Source organism: Macrotis lagotis, chromosome 3 (assembly GCF_037893015.1).
Source record: "Macrotis lagotis isolate mMagLag1 chromosome 3, bilby.v1.9.chrom.fasta, whole genome shotgun sequence".
In the NCBI taxonomy this organism is placed as follows: domain Eukaryota; kingdom Metazoa; phylum Chordata; class Mammalia; order Peramelemorphia; family Peramelidae; genus Macrotis; species Macrotis lagotis.
Genome location: NC_133660.1, coordinates 111,402,734 through 111,425,440, shown reverse-complemented (window position 1 = coordinate 111,425,440; position 22,707 = coordinate 111,402,734). Strand labels below are relative to the sequence as shown.

Genomic DNA, 22,707 nt, shown 5'->3' with positions numbered 1-22,707 from the left:
TCCATGACTCAGCCTATAGATCACATTCATGAACTTTCTTTGTTTCCTTAATAAAATAAAAAGAGGTAAACTTAAACAGCAAGTTTATGCAGTGAATAAACACTGGACCTGGAGTTAAGAGGACCTGAGCTCAAATCTGACTTCAAACACTAATAGCTATGTGACCCTGTGCAAGTCCCTTAAGGTGTTTTCCTCATCTGTAAAATGAGTTAGACAAGGAAATGGCATAACACTCCAGAATCATTGCCAAGAAAACTTCAAATGAGGTCATGAAGAGGCCGACCCAACTAACTCAACAACTATCTCTTTCTCTCTCTCTCTCTCTCTCTCTCTCTCTCTCGCTCTCGCTCTCGCTCTCGCTCTCGCTCTCGCTCTCGCTCTCACTCTCGCTCTCACTCTATCTATAGTTATATGAAGTTATAGTAATGGTTATGAATATAGTCATATGGTTATATCTAGTTGGATAGGTAAATAGATGATAGACAGACAGATAGATAAAGTAATAATAATTCTGGCTTGTTTGAATATAACTCCTTCTGTACTTTTTCTTCTCTACATTAAAAAAGTATGCAACACAAAGGGCTTAAAATTTAGGTATTAATATCACTAATCATAGAATTTTACATTTGTAAGGAACCTTAGATGTCATCTTACTTAAAAGATGAGAAGCCTGAGGTCCAAAGAGATTAGCGACCTGCCTATTACTTGGTTGTAGAATAGAACCAGATGAGAACTGACTCTCTTTAGAGGCTTGGTTCATTACTTTCATCTATTTTGGGTTATATGACTAATTTTACTTTAACCACAATAGAAGGAACTAGAAAGTGATCTAGAAGCCTATTTGTGTATGTATTTGTGTGTGTTCATTTAAGTCTCTGAGAGAACACTTACCTTTTCAATAAACAAAATATCACTTCTTGTGGTATTGCCACAGAAACAAAGGATTTAGATTTGGAAGAGACCTGAAAATGATCATCATTTTCAAGTTTTACAAATGAGGGAACTGAGACCCAGAGGAGAGGGTTGGAGACTTATTAATAGTCTTTGTATAGGAAGGAGCAGATTTAAGATTCAAACCTATTTTCTTTAAGTCCACTATAAAAAAAAATCTCTCCAGTGTACCTTGTTATGAAAATTTCTTGTATATAATTGCTTTTGGAAAAGACTCCCTTTGATCTATGAAATTCTAAATCTGTCCTCAGAGAGTTTTCATGGAAAGGATTTGTTCCAACCAGTAATTACATAATGAAAGCACTATTGACTCTTAGGTATGAGCATGTATGCTAAGTAATCACCACATCAAATCCCAGGGTATTGGTGTCAATAGTTACAAAAGTGATTAAAGTATCAGCCTTTATTTCTGCAGATAACCATAGGAATCCATACTGGAGAAGTAGTGACCGGGGTCATAGGCCAGAGGATGCCTCGTTATTGCCTCTTTGGGAATACTGTTAATCTTACTAGCCGGACAGAAACTACAGGAGAAAAGGGGAAAATCAATGTGTCTGAATACACTTATAGGTAAGGAAAAACTTCTTTTTTACCAGAATTCAAGAAAAACCAGATCTCTTCAAACCTATCTCAAGTTTACTTTAAAAAAGTGCAGGTTTCACTGTTAATTTTAGTATTTTTCTCATCAGATCATTGCATCTGTCATGGTCTCTGATGTTTATTTCCATTCAAGGCTAACCTCATCATCATGGCAATGTCCAAGATGGTCAGAGCACTATGGTCCCAAGTGATCCTTTATAATGATCCTTAATGTATTCTGTGGCTGTTGGATTAATGCCATATTTTCAGGAAAAAAACTCTATGTGTGCTTTATCTCTTTCTATTCCAGATGTCTTATGACACCAGATAATTCAGACCCACAGTTTCATCTGGAGCACAGAGGACCAGTGTCCATGAAGGGTAAAAAAGAACCAATGCAAGTTTGGTTTCTGTCCAGAAAAAGTACAGAAGATGAGGTATGAGTAAGAAAGGAATAATACTTTTTTTTCAATTTCTTTTAATCCAAAACATCAGAAATCTTTTGTTTTTCATTTTTTGGGGAAAATATACTCTGAAAGATATTACCCATTGGTTGAGTAAAAGAAGTGGAAAATTAATGTGCAGGGCTAATCAAAAGATATTTCCTAAAGGCTACATTTTACGATTAGTTGCTTTTGCCAACAATGAAAATCAAAACTGACAACATTCACACTTTTAGTACCTGCCCCATTTCATTCTTGTTTCTAGACTGTGGCAGGGGACCTCTCACCTCATCTATATGATACTCCTCTAACATATTGATCTTCCCCTATCTTCCATGATGGGTTCATGAAAACTAATGTGTTCCATAGACAACATAAGAGCATTCTCTATACCTGACTTCTAAGCCAGGGTCCAAGAATGGAAATGGGAGGTGATTTCAAGTCCAATTTGAGTGTCTTCTGGGAAGAGAAATGATTCCCACTTTGGTCTAGATTCTTTGGAAATCTCTTACAAGTCAATGACAGAATCTCTGATCCTTGAACACCTTACCTTCTCAGAACACCCCAGTTATCTTGGGCTCTGGATATTCTCCAGATTTGGTAAAAGGAAGGTCTAACTGATCATTCACATTCCAAGGATGATCCTTAGAGTCCTGGATTTCCAGAACAGGTCTGAGCTTTATCAATTGCCTGTTGGTAAATGTTTAACAACCAACTCCCTGGGGAATGTGTGTGTGTGTGTGTGTGTGTGTGTGTGTGTGTGTAAAATATAACAACTGATTCTTCTGAGTCAGTTTGATCTGGGTTCAGCAATTCCTCAAGCTGCTCATCTCACTGTCTATATACCAATACTAACTAAGGCATCTTTATGCCAAGCCTTCTGGTAACCCAAGAATGCTTTCAACAGCATATCTGATATGCTGTGCCACCTTTGATGTATTAGCTTCTGACTGTGAGTTAAACTCTTTGATTACATTTCTCTTGTGTTTATGAATTCTCTCCAAAAAAATGCTTTTAGTATTTAAGTCTAGGAGATAATTGATGTCAAGTTTGAAAATATTTATCTACATAGTTTTTTTGCTGCTTTATTATTATAGCTTAGGGTAAACATGCATTTGGTTATCCTCTGAAAAGAAATAGACATAGTGAGTAGTCCAGGATATGGAGTCAAGGAAGATTGGGGTTTGAATCCCACCTCCTAGTTATATGACTATGGCTGAGTATGACTCAGTTTTCTCTTATTTAAAATTAAAATATTTATCTGCAGTACCTATATCATGAGACTTTAGGGAAAGTATGAAAATTTTTTTTTTTTTTAAAACTTAAAAGTACTACATAAAGTCAGCTATTAAATTTCTTAGGAGACAACTAGATAGCCCAAAGGATAGAACTCTGGGCCTGGAATCAGGAAAACTTGAATTCAAATCTGGCCTCAGATACCTACTAGTTGTGTAATCCTAGGCAAGTCACTTAATCATTATTGCCTCCACAAAACAAAAATGGAGATGGAAATAACAAACCAGTACAGAATCCTTATCATGCAAAGCTCATGGACAGTATGAGTCTGAATGACTGAACAGCAATTATATTGCAACTTCATATGTCAGGCTAAAAAAGCCTATAAAATCATGGGCATTGATCATCTTTTTTCCATAAAAATACTAAATAATAATCAAAGGTGTACGTCACAATAGTTGTGCTGATAAACAGTTGAACTGATTATTTTGATCAAGAGTTATGGGAGGCAGGATGCTATAGTGAACAGAGCACCAGTTTAGAGTCCAAGGATCTGGACCAAGATTTAGATTTTTTTGGATCTGTTTTCTTGTTTTTGTTCCACTACTTACTGTTTGTCATTCAAGACTTTTCTGTTACTCAGTTTCCTCATGTATTAAAATTAGAGTGGACTAGTTAACCTTTAAAGATTTTTCTAGTAGAAAACTAGCATATAATATCCTTCTATAATCCTTTTGCTCCAAAATCCTCAATCCTTCAGAGCAAACAGTCCTTAGCTAGGCATGTCACTCGTTCTTACTATCATGCTTGGATATGTATACAAAATGACCTTCAAGACTTTATTATTGATATGAAAAAAAATTAGAGATTTGCTCCTATTGAAATCAAGTATGAACAAATTTGTTTAATACTATAAGCTAAGACTTTCTCTCCTTAATTTTACTTTAAGGAAACAAAACAAGATGAGAGCTGAAGTGAGGGACCAGGAGAAAGACAGCAGATGGGGGTCCTCTGTTCCTTGACACCAACCCAGCCCAGTAGCAGTGATTCTATGTGGCTATATATTTTGTTTCATTTCTTTCAATGACCCCATATACATATATATATATCTTTACATATATATGTACATGTATATTTTTCTTCTATTTGCCTCTAGCCTAAGTTCAAGTTCATATTTCAGCTCTGTTTCAGATATTGTTCTGTTTTCAGTGTGGGTATATTCTTAGCTTCTGCTCTCAGTGGATGATGTGAATGAACCTTTTCATGTCCAAAACTTCATGAACTGCTGAATAGCATTTGGTAATATGTCTGTGTACCAAAATTGACCACTTCCATTTGGTGCTTTGCACATATCTTCAACATGCTAGTGTTCATCATTTTAGAATCCATTCTATCATTGTATGGATTTTAACCAGTAGAAGAAAATCACAGCACTGGCACACTTTGGGCAGCAAAATTTAGGGACCAAGTTATGGAGTTGTTTTATTTGTAACTGACCTTTCTCATCTGTCTTAAAGAGCATTAATTTCCCAGAATAAAAACTAGGGGGCAAAATATTTTCTATGATGAACAAGTACATCACTGCTTCAACCAGATGGCAATTGCAATTTCATGTTTCCTTTACAATGCATCTCTTAGATTCCATTGTACCTATTGGATTGAATATAGGTAATTATGTACAGTTATAGTTTAGTGCTATACAATTTTTCATTGATTTTTTTTTTGTTTTGGATTGAACTGAATGTCTGAATGGTCTTGAAATATCTGAGAATAAAGTTGGAAACTTTCTTCTGGGACTCTTGGTGTTAAGAGTCTTTGCCTGATCTGATGCTTTTCAGAAATTAGTTTCTTTTGCTTTTGGTAGATGAATGTGATCATATTCAGGATTTGAGTTCCAGAATAATTAGCTCAATCCCTGCAGAGGGTGCATTCCTCTTAGAAGTAAATACCTGTATCCTTAATATTTTCTGAATATGTCTTTATAAAATAATACAGAACAGTACAGTGCAATTAATTTTGTGTAAAAAAAAAGTTTGTCTTTATATTTAGTATATTGTATTAACACATAAATATATGTATAAATGTTTCATGTTTATGGGTAAAAGAACCGGCAATAAATTATTTTTTCCACTTGTCTCAAGACAATTTGTATTTCAATAAAAAATTAAAGTTAAATATTATTTGTGATTAATTCCCAACTCTTTTACAGAAACACATTTACCCAAATGTTGATTGTTAAGGGGTCCTCCAGAATTTTGGCCTTGAAAAATAATAGTTAAATGAAATATTTGTTAACCTTCAGACTGTGTCCTAATATGGGACAAATATTAACCTCCACAGTTTGGCCTCAAAAAATGCAAAGCAGAATTTATTTGACATACACATTTATTAATATTTCTCTAAATTTGCTTATTATGCAGACATGAGGAGCAGGGGTGGAATCTGACCAGAGTCAAATTCCCAAAATGGAGTTTTTATATTTTAACTATTAGAAGACAAAATCCAAAAATTCATTTCCAGCAAGTCCAATTAAAGAAGGGAATGCCCTTCCCCCAGTTTAGGATGGGAAGAAGGGAAACTCAGAATGGGGCAGAGGCAAATCAGGATAGGGTCAGGGGAACTAGATAACAAAAATTCTAATAAAAGGAATGCCCTATCAGTATTTCTAGGACCTACACAAAAGTAAATCTCCCTTTCAGGTTGTTGATACTCCCAGTGACCTTTGATAAAATGAGATTAGTTATTAGAGGTTAACAGTTCCCCATTTTGGTCAAAGTGACACCATGACATCACCTACAGACCAGTAAAGGGAGATACGGGAATGTAAGGGGCATAATGGAGGAAAATTGTTGAGTCCCTGTCCTGGACTCTTATGTTGAGTCCCACTTCTGGACTCCTTCAATATTCCCCAGACAAACGTTGGAGGGGTGGGAGACAAGGAAGACAAGTTTCTCCCTATACACCAAGGTCTCCAAGGTCTCAGTTTATTGAACCAAATACCAGTGCTTAAATATCCTTCTCAGTCTCTAATCCACTCCCATTCCCATGGCACTTAGTAAGATAAGACTGGTGCTTAAGGACACCAGGTGATAGTTTACAATGCTCCCATACACAACAGTACCTAACAGAAAATGGCATAGCTGGATGCAAAATCTGACCCAATTTAGGTTGCTAAAAGATATAAAGGAAGACAATATTAGAGAGAAAAATGGACAGAGCTTTGAAAACAGAACCAAAATAGTTATGATAGTTACTAAATAACGGAATCATATCCTGTTGTCAGAAATCTTTATTATTTACCTAATTATCCTCATGGCATTGTGAAAAATTAAAAGATTTTAATTAACATGGGAATATGAAACTAGTAACAGATGTCAAAGGTAAGCACTTGATTAGCTAGTTTAGAATTTAAAGTATGATACACCAAATATTTCAAATCTTATACCTGCCTCTTACTATAATAATCAGATGTGCTTCAATATTAATCTATAAAATAAGGATTTAATATTGTGTTTACACTGATCATCTGACATGATTATAGAAATCTGCCATGAAGAAAAGGGTCTATAAAGGAATTTCCTTATGTTGATATTAATTCCATGAAAAAATTATGTGGATGACCAATTGCATTGAGCCAGGCTTAAAGTCAGCTTGGTGTGGAACTTGAAAACATCATGTTAGGGAAATTGAATCAGAGGAATCCTACCTCAGCTCATGGTGATTGCTTTTTTTGCCAGCCTTCCCCATGAGAACCTATCTAAATGTAAAACCTATTGAGTTGCCAGCTTCATAGATCATTGACCCAACATTATTCCTTGATAATCATTCTTGGAGTCCAAGTCAGAGCAATATCAGTTAACAGTTTCATAAGATCTTTCAATAACAAGTTTTCATAATCAGAGGTTCATAGATAATGACTATAATCTCACATTGGTAATGGCAAAAGATTCATAGAAAAATCACAACAAATTTTGTCAGTATTGCACAAATGATTTAGCTCTAAAACGTTTAATAGCAAGCAACAAGGACTTCAGATGTATAAGTACAATATTTTCTTTTTTTCTCGTTTTTTTTTTTAGGTTTTTGCAAGGCAAATAGGGTTAAGTGGCTTGCTCAAGGCCACACAGCTAGGTAATTATTAAATGTCTGAGGCCGGATTGAACTCAGGTACTCCTGACTCCAGGGTTGGTGTTCTATCCACTGTGCCACCTAGCTTCCTCTAAGCACAATATTTTCAAACTGCATATGGTTATTTTATGAACCTTTGTCTTTAGTAAAATGTGTTCAATTACTAACCATGCTCAAATAGACATAAACAGATAGTTCTCTGAACTCCTTTAAACAATGAGAACATCTTTAATTTAGTCTTAAACATGTTTAATATATATGTACACATGTATTTCTAATTGGGGTGACACAGATAACATAAAATATTACTCTTACTAACCTAATAATTCTGTACTGAAATCTTTTCTTAGTACAAAAACAGAGGTTCTTTGAAGGATGCTGAGGCCAAGTACAGGACACATTCTCACAGGACCAAAGGACCAAAGGGAAAATTGGAACCATGAGAATTAAGGGAATGCCAAAGGCCCCAGCCTGTTTTGAGTTACTCGAGGACCCACTATTCCGGGAATCACTGCGTAGGGCTTGAGGCAGAATATGCTGACAAGGTTCTCCTTGATTGGCTCCTTCTCTTCCATACACAGGGGCTTCACAAGCTGATCAGTCAGACTCAAGGGAATATTAGGAAGAGCTGGTGAAGGCGGGGGGTGGGGGGGAGGGGGGGTGGGGAATGTAACTGCAACATGCCGCAATAAAGAACTGCTTGCTTGCACTCTCCTTGCCTTTGGTCTTCTCTCAATTCTTCAATCCAAGACTGTTGCTGGACAACAGGCCTGGGGATGCCTGGAAGGCAAGCGTATCGCAGGTAAGCTCCTGGCACCCTTGGGTGGGTAGGGAAGACTCCCCCCCTACAGTTCTTAAGCTTATAAACATTATCAATTTGCAACTTTTGACCCACAAGCTAGTTTTACCTTTGTCTAATTATACTCCTATCATTCTGAAAAAATGAGCTGCTTCAGGAATTGAATCTAATCTTAAGCCTTGGCATGATAGCAGACATCAGATCAAACAGCAAGATCCTAGGCTTTAGAAATGAGATATTGAGTTGTTTAAATCTGTTCCTCTGAGAGAACTCATTTAAGGACAATCCTTAAATTAATTAATTATTAAAGTATTTTAAATTAAATCTATGAATGGGCGCGGCTAGGTGGCACAGTGGATAGAGCACCGGCCCTGGAGTCAGGAGTACCTGAGTTCAAATCCGGCCTCAGACACTTAATAATTACCTAGTTCTGCGGCCTTGGGCAAGCCACTTAACCCCACTGCCTTGCAAAAAAAAAGACCTTAAAAAAAATCTATGAATGAAGCTCCAAAAGAAATGTTTAGTCAGGTTTTCAAAAGAAATGTTCAGTCAGGTTTTCAAAATCTCATTAATCATAGTAGACCAGATATAATTGTTATCAATAGCAAATTATTATTATTATTACAGTGAATTAGTTCACAGATGAAAATGTAGTAAGCTTTCTATAAATCACAGAAAAGATTTTTATAAAAGGTTTTCCTAAACTTAAACACTTTTTCCTAAAAGTATTTCTTTTTCTTACTTCTAAAAATGACAGATGTCTTTTTTATTCAGTCTTAACTCTAAGGATTATAAATAAATTTCAAAAGATTTAAAAAATAAAATAAATTCTTATATACCATAAAATAGCTAAGTTTCTTTCTTTGGCCAAAAGATTTTACAGTAAGGAAAAAAGTATGAATTTTTCTCTAAGTCAAAAAGAACACATCTTATTCCAAAAAAAGCAAAGTTGACCAAACTTAAAATTTACTCAATTTTAATTTTTTTGTCTTTAAATATATCAACAGAAATAATCTCACAAAGATAGTATACTTAAATGCCTAGATTATCAGCATTATCTAATTGCTCTAAATCTTCAAATTAACATATATAAATCTAGCCTTAGATGAAGCAGGCTTGAAAGTTATACTCCATTTTGTGCAAGGATTTTATAATACTTATGTAACTATTTGATTAAAATAATAAATCCAGGGTAGAGCCAAGATGGTGGTGTGAAGGCAGGATTTCCCTGAAACTTGTTCCCCAAAAAACTCCAAAAGTCATCAAATTAAGACTCTAGCCAAAATTTAGAGGGGCAGAACCTACAGAAAGACTGAGTGATACAATTTCTCAGTCCAAGACAACTTAGAGGTTCCCCAGGAAAGGTGTGTTTCACCAGATCCAGGGGTAAGAAAAAAGCCACGGCTTCAGCACAGCCCAGGGATCACCAGGAACAGCTTGAAAGGGAGGTGAGAGAACTCTGCTGCACCAGAGAACTGGAGCAACCACGTCAGAACAGCCCTGCGGTGAGGACCTACAGCACAAATCAGGGAAACCAGTCTGCAGCCCACAGATGGTAAGGGAGTAGGGAGAGACTGCAGAAATCCCTCTGCTCTCCCTAGGGCAGGACTCTGCTATTTGTCCACACTCAGACCCAGGTTCCATACTAAGATAGCAGGGATTCTCCTTACAGCTCCAGGGCAGAAGGGAGCACCTGCGGTCATCTACATATCAAAGCACATGCAAGAGAACATAAGACCTTGGACAAATAAAGGTCCCAGTGGGGTGTCCAAAAAATCCCCAAAGCCTTGGAAGTCTTAGGTTGAGGAATGAGCAAACAAAAGAAAAAGAAGAATCTGGCCATAGAAAATTACTTTGGTCTCATGGAAGATTCAGATGATGACAAACTCAAAGTTTCTGTATCCAAAGCTTCTAAGAGAAATTGAAAATGGGCTCAAACTACGGATGAGCTCAAAAAAGACTTAGAAAAGCAATTAAGTGTTGAGTCCCTTTTCTGGACTCTTATGTTGAGTCACCATCTGGACTCCCTCAATCTTCCCCAGGTAAGTGTTGGAGGGGAGGGAGACAAGAGAGGCAAATTCTCCCTCTGTATACCAAGGTCTCCAAGGTCTCCAAGATCTCCATTTATTGAACCAAATACCAGTGCTTAAATACCTCTCCAGTCTCTAATCCACTCCCACTCTGATGGCATTTACTAAGATAAGGCTCTGGTGCTCAAGGACAACAGATGAAGATAATTTACAGTGCTCCTACACACAACAGTCCATAACAATTAAGGAAGGTGGAGGAAAAATTGGGAAGAGAAGTGAGAGCAATGCAGATAAATCATGAAAACCAAGTCAGCAGCTTGGTGAAAGAAATACAAAAAAATACTGAAGAAAATAATACGTTAAAAATCAGTTTAGACCAAATGAAAAAAGCAAAACAAAAGGCAAATGAGGAGAAGAATGCCCTAAGAAGAAGAACTAGCCAGCTGGGAAATGAGATAAAAAAGCTCTCTGAAGAAAATAACTCCTTCAAATACAGAATGGAACTAAAGGAAACTGATGACTTTGAGAGAAATAAGTAAGAAATAAAATTCTTCCAAAAAAGTCAAAAATTAGAAGAAAATGTGAAATATCTCATTGGAAAAAACAAACAAAAACAGATACAGAAGAAATAATTTAAAAATTATTGGGCTCCCTGAAAGTCACAACCAGGAAAAGAGCCTAGACTTCATTTTTCAAGAAATAATACAGTAAAAATTGCCCTCAGATCCTAGAAGCAGAGAGTAAAATAGAAATTGAGGGAATTCATCAATGACCTCCTGAAAGCGTTCCCAAAAGAAAAACTTCCAGGAATATTATAGCCAAATTCCAAAACTCCCAAGTCAAAGAGAAAATATTAAAAACTGCCAGAAACAAACAACAACTACCAATGGTTCTATAGTCAGGATTACACAGGATCTCGTAGCATCTACATTAAGGTTTCATAGGGATTAGAATATGATATTCAGGAAGGCAAAAGATCTTGGTTTACAACCGAGAATCAGTTACCCAGGGAAACTGAATGACCTCTTTTAGGGGAAAAGATGGACTTTCAGTGAAACAAGGAACTTTCAAACTTTCCTGTTGAAACAACCAGAGCTGAAGAGAAAGTTTGATCTTCAAGTACAGGACTCTGGTGAATCATAGAGATGATAGATGAGAAGGACTATGAGGAACTTAATGATGTTGAACTGTTTGTATTCCTGCATGTGAAGAAGGTATTGATAACTCATGAACTTTCTCATTTATAAGAGCTGTTAGAAGGAGTATATATAGACAAGGCACAGGAAGGAGCAGAATATAATGGTATAATATAGTAAGATGGAGTCAATGGGTAATAAAGGAAAATACTGGGAGGAAAAGAAAGGAGAAGGAGAAGAGGCTAAGATATTTCACATAAGAATTAAGAAAAAGCTTTTTCAATGGAATGGAAGGGCAGAAGGTGAGGGGGAATGATTGAGCCTTCATTCTCATCAGAAATGGCTCAGAGAGGAAATAAAATACACAATAGGATATAAAAATCTATCTTACCCTAGAGAAAAATGACAAGAAAGGAATGGGATTGAAGTACAATATCAATGTTTGTGAAATTCCTGTATAGAAAGGGGTACCTGACATACTTCTGGGCCCTGAGAAATTCCTGAGAAATATAAATTTGGCTAGGTCCCTTTGGGTCTGAAAATAACCAAACAGGACCCAAATGCTTGACCCTGGGGGTCACAGATATGTCATAAATTTTTCTAAGATTCACAAAGCACCCTTGTTAGCCTAATTATCTTGCTGTATCTTTAAAATTCCTGCTTTCTCCCAAAACTTCCTCCCTTTCCTCCAGATGTGGCTGGCACTATAAGATAGTAAATTTTCACTCCCTCAAACCTGTGGGAAGCTCATTAATAAATGAATCCCTCCATTTCAGGAAACATGTTTAGACATAACACAAGGATCCTGACCCTTTCCCACTCTGTCCAGCCCCCTATCTATACAGAGCCATATGTTTAAATATGTTTGTAGTAGTACGACAAGAAAATATCTCTAACTGCTATCTTTGCTTCTGTATCATGCTTGCTCTCAGTGCCCTTCCTCCGAAAACACTATAAAAACTCTATCCCCTGAACACTCATGGACTGTCTGATTAGGGTATTCTTCATCTCCAGGTAGTCCCTGGGAAATAAAGATCTCCAGATTTATCAAATTCTGGTCTCAGTCTTGCTCTTTGGGTTCAGCAGGATAAAGGGGAATGGGGGGGAGGAAGGGGGGAATAGGTGATAGAAGAGAGGGAAGATTGTGGGAGAGGGTACTCAGATACAACATACTTTTGAACAGGGACAGGATGAAAGGAGAGAGAGAATAGAATAAATGAGAGTGGGGAGGAATAGAGTGGAGGTAAATACAGCTTGTAATAGCAACTGTGGGAGAAATATTGAAGCAACTTCTCTGGTGAATTTATGATAAAGAAGTCAATTCACCCCAGAGACAGAGCCATTGGAATCTGAACACGGACTGAAGTACATTTTTTTTCCTCTCTCACTATTCTTAAGGATTCTCATCTTCTTGGGGGGGGGGGGGGGTTATGCTTACTCTTATAACAAGATTATTATAATAATATAAAATTTAAAAATTAAAAAAATAACTCCAAATAACAGTTAACAATTCTATTATTTTCATAAGTAATAACCAAATAAATTTAGGTGAATTTTCTTTCAATTAGGCAAAAACTTGGAAGTTTATAATTTCTTAAATTACAATACTTTAGGATTTTATATCACAAGGTCAGCATATTGATCATTATAATATGTAATGAATTTGCCAACAATTTAGTTTTCTAGAGATTCTTTTACACAAGAAGATTCTGATGCAAAATTAAATGAAGACAATCAGCCTGCTATAGGGGATTTTATACTCAAATCTTTCAAAATGTTTGTTTTATTGTTTTTGTGATCCTTTCTACTCATGATAATGTATATATTTTCTGCCTTAATTTAGCAGCAAGGAATTTAGCAATTTTGATTTGAAAATCTGTTTATAATTACAATGAATAACATCTCAATTAGGAGAGAAATTGCTCTTTAATACAGTTTTATTCCTGAAACTTTGAGTGATTGTGATTAAATGAATAATCTAAGTTTTACTCCTAGATTAAAGCTGATTACAGATTTACACTATGTGATTCACCTATTTCAATTGAACCAGAATTTCAAATTAAGGACATTTTTTTCTAATAAATTATTTTCCAATAGATTGTCTGTGTACTTAATACAGTTTTCCAAATTAAAAATAAATTATACTCACCTCGACTGCTTCCCATGATGAAATGGGTTGAATTCAGTTCAAGGGCTCATGGGAATGGGTGGCACCACTCTTACTAGAAAGATTTTCCTTGAAGGGGAAGGGAAACAGTAATGAGATGTGAAAATGGGATGCAAAATTGCAACACAGAAATGCTTATGGGGAAATTTCTTTTAGAAAATTGCCTTATTCCACAATTTAAATGAGACTACATTGTGAAATGAATTTACCTTCTAGTCCTTAATTGGAATAGTCTGGGCTATGTCCTTTGACTGTCTCTGTAAGGGATCTACAAATAGAGAGGGGAAAGGTGATGGAGGCAGCATAAGAAGAAAAAGGAGAGAGGAAGAGGCACAATAATCACAGGGCTTTGATAAGGCTAAGAGCAGAATGAGAATTGAAACAAATTTACTGGAGAAAAGAAAAAGAAAAATGGAAACTTCTACAAACCAGAGAGTGTATAAATTAGACATCTATAGTTTTAATTCTCTTTTTGAAATCAATGCAAATTAAGACCAGTCATCAGAATAATTTAGGATGTCTTTTAGCTGAATCAGCACTGGTAATATTGATCTTAAATCATGCCCAATTTTTAAAGATACCCCTACAGAAGAGCCTACTTGAAATAATTCATGGTCTTCTTCCTCAGAATGAGATTAGAGAAATATGGATTTAGCCAAAACAGTCACTGGTTTTTAGAGTAAGCAATTGGAGATGAGATGGGGACAGACAGAAAGATACCCCATTTTCTTTTTTTTTAATTTTTTTAGGTTTTTGCAAGGCAATGGGGTTAAGTGGTTTGCCCAAGGCCATACAGCTAGGTAATTATTAAGTGTCTGAGGTCTGATTTGAACTCAGGTCCTCCTGACTCCAGGGCCGGTGCTCTATCCACTGAGCCACCTAGCTGCCCCTAATACCCCATTTTCAAAGCTGTGATTCCAGGTAAAAATCTGGGAACATCCATTATAACTTGTCAAAGAGGCAATCTAGTCACCAATAGTATAGGTGTGAGTCATGTGTCAAAAATGAGGAGGGATCCTCCAGAATTTTGACCCTGAAAAATAATAACTAAATTAAATGTGTTAAACTTTAGAATTTGTCCTAAACATGTACAAACATTAACCTCCAGAGTATGGTCTCAAGAAATAGCAAAACAGAATTAGATTAACATATACATTTATTAATATTTCTCTAAGTTTGCTGATTGCACAGGCATGTATGGGGGGGGGGGTGTCTGTCCAGAGAGTCAAACCCCCCAAATTGCAACCTGAATGGAGGATTTTATAATTTTGATTATCAGTAGATGAAATCTGAAAAGGCACTTATGGCTTATCCAAACAAAGAAGAATGACCTCCAAAGCAAGATCTGGTAGGAGGCATCTAGGAGTGTTGATCAATATTGCCAGGACCTCCAAAAATGTGAATCTTCCCTTCAAGATGTTGGTATACCTAGTGACCTTTGATAATATAGGTTAGTTATCAGAGGTCAATAGAACAAAGAATAAAATTTTCATGAAGTACAAAAGGATTGAACTTTTTTGCCTCCAATGAGCATTACTAATTTTTCTCAAAAGGCATTCTTAAATATTTTCATTTTGATGTCTTTATTAACTGGTAAGTAGGCAATTTTAATGAATAAAAACTATATTCATTCTGAAAATAATAGCAAAAGTTGAGCACAAATACTCCATATTATTGCTCTTTAAAGCAGGAACCAATAAAAATCAAGAACTTTAATTTCTTCACATTCTGATGTCTTCTTGCTATTCATCTTTCCTTTTTGAAGAGAACTGGTGACATCATGATATAACAAGTGAGAGAATTTGGGGGCTATTTAGCCATCAACCATGCTTTCTCCTCCATAGACATCTGAATCCATTGGCCAGATATGGATCAGGAAGACTGGGGATGGTCTTGAATGCATAATCTATACTAAATATTATGAGGGTCTTTGTGTATCTGTCCCAATACATTTTGGATCTATCTTTCATCTGAATCAATTGAAGATAGAACTACAATTTTAAATCCAAAGGCATGTAACCATATTCACTTGGTTTACTGAAATTCTATTAAGTTTTCTCATTGGTAAACTTTGTTCTAAGAGTTTCTTTTTATCAGTGTTGTTCAGTTATGACCACATTTGGGGTTTTCTTGGTAAAATTATTGGAGTGTTTCATCATTTCCTTCTCCAATTCATTTTGCAGATGAGGAATTAAGGTAAACAGGGTTAAGTGACTTTCCCAAGATCACACAGATCTAAGGTCTGATTTGAACTCAGGTCCTCCTGACTCCAGGTTAGCATTCTTTCCACTGTTCCATCCATCTTTCCAACAGTTTCTTTACTCAGGTCTTAAATAATTCATTAGTTTTTTCAACAGGCTGTGTAGTATTTTAAGTTAGGTAAAATTCCATCTAATTCCTGGAACTTTAGCCCAGTCCTTTACCTTACCAGTTTGAATTGTCATCCTTAATGGTCCTTAGTCAATAACTACTAGACATAATAACCAATTAATAATGCTACTCCTTTCATAGTGGTTGTGTAGAAGAGTGAAGGAATATAGCCCTGTGTATGTGTAGCATAGGGTTAAATAATATATTTTTGTTAAGTTTATTGTTGAATGTACCAATGCTAATTATCTAGGAGACTTTCTGGTGATGGATCTTGGCAGCACTTTCAGTGATAGTCTAATCTTCCACTAGACTGGACAAAACAACAAAGAGGATTATTCAATATTTCTCCTATCTTTAGTCCAGGTTCATATTCAATCCAAGATTTAGTGGTCTGAGTGATCAAATGTTAAATTTTCTCATGTCCTAATTTTACTATTACAATCTCATTCACTATCTTCCTTCATCTCTACCTTTCTTAATGAAAGTATCCTAAGGACACAAATTTCTTTTCCTTTTCCTTCTTCAATTCTTCCTCCTTTTCTTCCTTTCTTCCTCCTCCTCCTTTTCTCTCCTTTCCCCTCCTCTGCCACTTTATCTTCCTTCAATATCTTCATTCACTCTGGTCTTCCTTAATTTGCTGTGATCCATCCTTTTTTTTCCATTTTGTCTCTTCTGATCATACTTTAGATATTCTGAGACCTATGCAACTTCAATCTTAATATTTACATTAGTATGCCTAACATCACTGCTCTTAACTGTTATTTTCCCCCTTAATTGATCATATGACTAGTCTATTAGCTAATGCCTGTGTGTGTATGTGTGTGTATATATATATATATATATATGCATATATATATATATATATATATATATATATATATCACTAAATTATTCATCTGCTCCTATCAGTATTGGTGATAACTAACCACACAGTCCTTAATTCTGCATATTGGGTTGACTTTCCATCCCTTCTTCAATCACCAGTAGATGAGCTGAGGATGGATGGCTTTTCACCAATACACACTTTGTGGGGTGAGACTAGCAGACCTATTATGAATCTTTAGTTTTAGTTCTCTTAGCCCTTGTCAGGCTGGAGACAACACTGCAAAAGGTTTGCCTATTCTAAAGATATCCCTTTGTGGTAGCTTAATTAGCATGTTAACAATATGGACTGATGTCTTCTCCTGAAGAAGCTCTTGGAAATAGAGCTCCCAGGACTGGTTCTGTTAGTTTTAAGTCATTTCCATTTCAATATAGACTGAGTGGTAGCAGTTCCAACATGTTTTCAGAGGGGAGGGAAGATTATGATTCATGCTTGCATGGGATCCGTAGACCAGTCCACTCATCCCTTTCGTTCAAAATCCTACTAGCATGTAACCTTTCTCATTATTCCTTTTCATCTTGGTCCATAAAGATCAAATCATAAAAGTCTCGTAGTTGCTTTCTGGTCTAAAAGAAAGCTCTAAAGAAATTGCAACAAGAGTCATGGCAAACTGTTCTGCCTCATTCACTTATTTGAAAGCATGCTATTGTTTCAGTCCCCATTTGAAATTTCTAAATTTCCTTGTAACTTTATATATTCTAGCTAACTGTAGAATGTGGTTTCTACAGAGACTAAACAGTTCAACTAGTTTTTGTGCTTCCTTCTTGTCCTTTGGGTGCTTTAAGGCTAAGAATTTTTTTCTGTAACTGGTTGAGGGATTGACATTCCTTCTGAGGTTTAGATCATTCCTAGAAATTAAACTGATTAGACTGTTCTGTCTGAATTTTTGGTAGGGCAACTCTCCATTTCCTATCAGTTAATCCTTTAGTAACCCTTTTTTTCTAATTCTCTCCTGCTTATCATCTATCCCTTGACTAATATGCCATCTCTGCATTGTGTCAATTTTGGTAAGGCAGCTGGGTGGATCAATGGATAGAGAGCCAGGCCTAGAGTCATGAGTTCAAATCTGATCTCAGACATTTAACTAGCCATGTAACCCTGGATAAATCACTTTACCCTGTTTGCCTCAGTTTCCTCATCTGCAAAATGAGCCTGAGAGGGAAATGTCAAATCACTTCAATATTACCGCCAAGAAAACTATAAGTGAAGTCAAAAAGAATCATACAAAACTGGAAAAAAAAACTCTGGACTCTGAATTTCTTTCTAGTCAAAATATTTTGTAATTCTGTAATGTCTACAAATTGAAATGGTTTGTTGTTTAATCATTGACCTCCATGACCTGTCAGGTTTCTCCCAACTATGAGATTCTAGGATATAATGATTTTTCTCATTTCTCTTTGATCTACTGCGTTCTTCCCCATACCATTACTTATTTTCTAATATACTAAAAGCTATATACTGTCATCAGGGTAAATATCTCCTCCTTCAAATATCATTCTTATTTTAAAAAATATAAGGGGGGCTAGGCAGCACAGTGGATAGAGCACCAGCCCTGGAGTCAGGAGTTACCTGAGTTCAAATCTGACCTCAGACACTTAATAATTACCTAGCTATGTGGCTTTGGGCAAGCCATTTAACCCCATTACCTTGCAATACATACACACACACACACACACACACACACACACACAGACACACACACACACACACTAAGATTTCTCATTTAGGATGTATGGGGGAGGGGCAGGCAGCACCAATAGTAAATGCAGGGATTCCTACAAGCTCTCTCCCAAACCACTCCAAATACCTTTAAATAATGACTTTAAACAAATTATAGAGGGGCAGAACCCAAAAAAAGACAAAGTGAAACAGTTTTCCAACCCAAGACAACTTGGAAGATCAATGGGAAGGGTCTGTTGTATTAGAGTGAGAGAGGAGCATAGTGCAGTGTGAGCCTCAGCTGTGCAGACCCAGTGGATCAGAGCCAGTTCTTGGATGCTGCTAAATCAGTGGAAGTGGCAGCAACTGCTTCTGGAGCCCTCAGTCCACAGATGGTAATGGGATCAGAAGGAGATAACATGGTCTCATTGCTATCCCTGAAGCAGGACTCTGTTACTTTGCCCATACTCAGATCTGGGTCACAGTCTGGGACCCCAGTCCCAGGAAAAGAAGCAGGAACAAACAGATTACTGCCTCAGCAGAGCAGGGATCCTTCTCACAGTTCCAGAGCAGAAAGGAATCCTTGTGGTCACCCACAGACCAGAGCACAGGCCAGGAGAGTGGTACAATCCTTTTCTTAGATCATAAAACCTTGGAAGAATTGAAAACTTGCAGGTTCCCAGAAGTATATCTGAAGTCAGCTGCAAAAATCCTCAAAAATCTGGGACAATGTACCCACCATTCTAGAAGCAGAGCCCCATTTTAACAAAGAAGTAAAATCAAGTCACAGGCTGGGGAAATGAGCAGACAACAGTACAGCAAACAAATCTGATCAAAGACAGTTAATGTGGTGATAAGTAGGACCAAAACATATACTCAGAAGAATATAACAAAGTCAAAAGTTTTCACATTCAAAGTCTCCCAGAAAAATATGAATTGGTCTCAGGTCATAGAAGAGTTCAGAATGGATTTTGAACATCAAGTAAGGGAGGTAGGGAAAAAATTGAGAAGAGAAGTAAGAGTGATGTAGGAAAATCATGAAACCAAATCAGGGGCTTAGTGAAGGAGATACACACACAAAAAATGAAGTAAATAACATCTTAAAAACAAGATTGTGCAAAATGGAAAAAGAGGTCCATAAAAGTCAATGAGAAGAAGAATGCCTTTAAAAAGCAGAATTGGCCAAATGTAAAAGGAGATGCAAAATCACTGAAGAAAATGATTCCTTAAAATATAGAATGGAGTAAAGGGAATCTGATGATTTTGTGAAAAATCAAGAAACAATAAAACAAAGCCAAAAGAATGTAAAGCTAGAAGACAATGTGAAATATCTTATTGCTAAAGGAACTGAATTGGAAAATAGATCCAGGAGAGATAATTTTAAAATTATTGGACTTTCTGAAAGACATGATCATAAAAAAAAGCCTAGATATTGTTTTTCAAGAAATTATCAAGAAAAACTGCTCTGATAGTCTAGAAAGAGAGGGTAAAAAAGAAAATGAAGGAATCTACCATTCACCTCTTGAGATGCCAAAAGGAAAACTGCCAGGAATATTATAGCCAAATTTCAGAGCTCCCAGATCAAGGAGAAGATAGTGCAAGTAGCCAGAAAGAAACAATTCAATTATCATGAAGTTGTTGTCAGGATAACACAAGATTTAGCGGTGTTTACAATAAGAGATCATAGGGTTTGGAATATGATATTCCAGAAAGCAAAAAAGCTTTGATTACAACCAAGAATGAACTACTTAGTAAAATGAACATACTCTTTCAGGGGAAAAGATAGAAATGTAATGAAATAGGGAACTTTCACACTTTCCTAAAAGACCAGAGTTGAACAGAAAATTTGTTCTTCAAATATGAAACTCAAGTGAAGCATAAAAAGGTAAACAGTTGAACTACTTTTAGTCCTGCTTGGGAAGATGATACTGATAACTCATAGAACTTTCTCATTTATTTGGGCAATTAGAAGGAGTATAGGTGGACAAGGCTCAGGTGGGAGTTGAATATTAAGGGATAATATATTAAAAAGATGAAGTTAAGGGATGAGAGAGGAATATACTGGGAGAAAGGGAAATAGGAATGTAAAATGGGATAAGTTATTTTACATTAAAGAGGGAAAGAAAAAGCTTTGGCAGTGAAGTGGAAGAGGGGAGAGATGAGGAAGATTGATTCAGCCTTATTCTCATAGGAATTAGTTCAGAGAGGAAATAACATACACATACAATTGAATATTAAAATCTATCTTAACTTAGAGGAAAGTAGGAGGGAGAGGGTACGGGAGAAAGGAAGAGGGAGGTGATAAAAAGGAAAGGAAGATTGTGGGAGGGGGTAGTCAGATGCAAAACACTTGAGGAGGGACAGGGTGAAATTAGAGAAGAGAATAAATGGAGGTGACAAGAATGGGATAAAGAGAAATACAATTAGCAATAGTAATGGTGGAGAAAATAATGAAACAAATTTCTCTGATAAAGATTTCATTTCTCAATAGCAAACTGAATCAAATTTATAAAAATAAAAGCCATTCCCCAATTATAAATGATCAAAAGATAAGAACTTTTTCAGATAAAGTTTTCAGTGCTATCTAAAGTCTATTTTTTTTAAAAGTCCTAATTCACTATGGATTAGAGAAATGCAAATTAGAACAATTTGGAGGTACTACCTTATAACTAAAAATTTGGAGGGGAATATAGGGAAAATGAGACATTAAAGCACTTTTGGAGAAGCTGTGAAATTGTGTAGAACAATTTGGAACTACACCCAAAAAGTTAAAAAGAACCATGCCTCCCTTTAGACCTAGCAATGCCACTACCAGGTCAATATACCAGAAGAGATAGCAAACAGGAAGGAAAAAGACCTATATGTATAAATATATTTATAGCAGCTCTCTTCTGATGGCAAGTAATTGGAAAATGAGAGAATGCCCATTAGTTGGGGAATGACTGAACAAATTGTGGTATGTGATTTTGATGGAATGCTATTCTGCTACAAGAAATGATAAACAGGATGCTCTCAGGAAAACCTGGAAAGATTTATATGAGCAGAGGCAATAGGAAATAGACTATATACAAAGTGTCAGCAATATTATAGGATGATTAGCTGTGAAAGATTTATTTTGCAATGCTGTGATCAAGATAACACTGAAAGACTTACATAAAAAATACTATTCATCCCAAAGACAGGGTTGATGATATCTGAATACAGTTTGAAGCATACCTTTTTTTACTTTATTTATTTATTCGTTTGTTTGTTTATTTATTTATTTTAGGTTTTTTTTAGTTTTTGCAAGGTAAATAGGGTTAAGTGGCTTGCCCAAGGCCACACAGCTAGGTAATGATTAAGTGTCTGAGGCTGGGTTTGAACTCAGGTACTCCTGACTAGGGGTTGGGGGGGCTATGCTTACTTTCACAAGAAAACATGGTAAATTTTGCAGGACCACACATTTTTAACCTATATCAAACAATTTGATTTCTCAATGTCAGAACTCAAAGTTTTAAAAATGAATGTTAAAACTTGTTTTTACATGTAACTGGGGGAAAAATAATATAAAAAATATAGTATTTTAAGTAGTTTAATCTTCTTATGTTTACAATTATGAAGCATTTAAAAAATTAATCTGTTTCTCCCCCTCCTCCACCCTCTCCTCCATTGAGCAAAGAAGGATAATTTTAAAAAACAGGTAAAATAAATATTTCAATAAATATTTCTATTGTATCACAAAACACATTCCCAAATTAGCTATGTCCAAAAATGTATGTATCTTTCTGCATTTGAACTTTATCACCTTTGTTAAGAGATGTTTCATTTTCATTTTTTGGAGTAGCTGTTTGTCATTGCTTTGGTTACATTCTAAAGTCATTCAAATTTCCTATCCTTATATATTCTTTCTGTATACATATCTCTTAGGGTCATTAAGGCACTCACCTAAATGTCCTCGGGACTATATATATAATAGTATTTTTGTATTAGTATGTGAATAAGAAAATGAAGTTTTCTTATAAGTAAGTTCTCTCGAGCCTGTATGAGGATGTGCCTTCCTCACGAATTTACCCCCCCACAACATTCCATAGGTGATTGGGCCCCATTCCAAAGATTCCAGGAGCCAGCCACTCCTTGGAATACACAGGTAGTACTGGGGAGAACTGGCTATTCTCACAGTATTGACCTTATTCAAAGTAAAATCTTCTGGCCCTCTATGGCATTTCCTTGAAGTCTTCAAATTGCTAGACTTGTAAACTTTTCCCATATATCTGTTAAAGGAACTCAGGAATCCCTCCCAACTAAACAACTAAATTAGCAACTAGCCTTCTTTGTTCTTCACTGATA

General features: G+C 36.0%; 1 protein-coding gene across 2 annotated transcripts in view; it reads left to right on the top strand.

Annotated features, from left to right (window-relative positions):
• Nucleotides 1–5,365, top strand: part of GUCY1B1 (guanylate cyclase 1 soluble subunit beta 1) — a 69,762-nt gene extending 64,397 nt beyond the window's left edge. For both annotated transcript variants that reach the window (XM_074229066.1, XM_074229067.1), the window contains exons 12-14: nucleotides 1,367–1,521; nucleotides 1,841–1,967; nucleotides 4,159–5,365. In XM_074229066.1, coding sequence (XP_074085167.1) covers nucleotides 1,367–1,521; nucleotides 1,841–1,967; nucleotides 4,159–4,182 — 306 coding nt within the window. In that variant the 3' untranslated portion in view covers nucleotides 4,183–5,365. The remainder of the gene's footprint in view (nucleotides 1–1,366; nucleotides 1,522–1,840; nucleotides 1,968–4,158) is intronic.
• The last annotated feature ends 17,342 nt before the right edge of the window (nucleotides 5,366–22,707 follow it).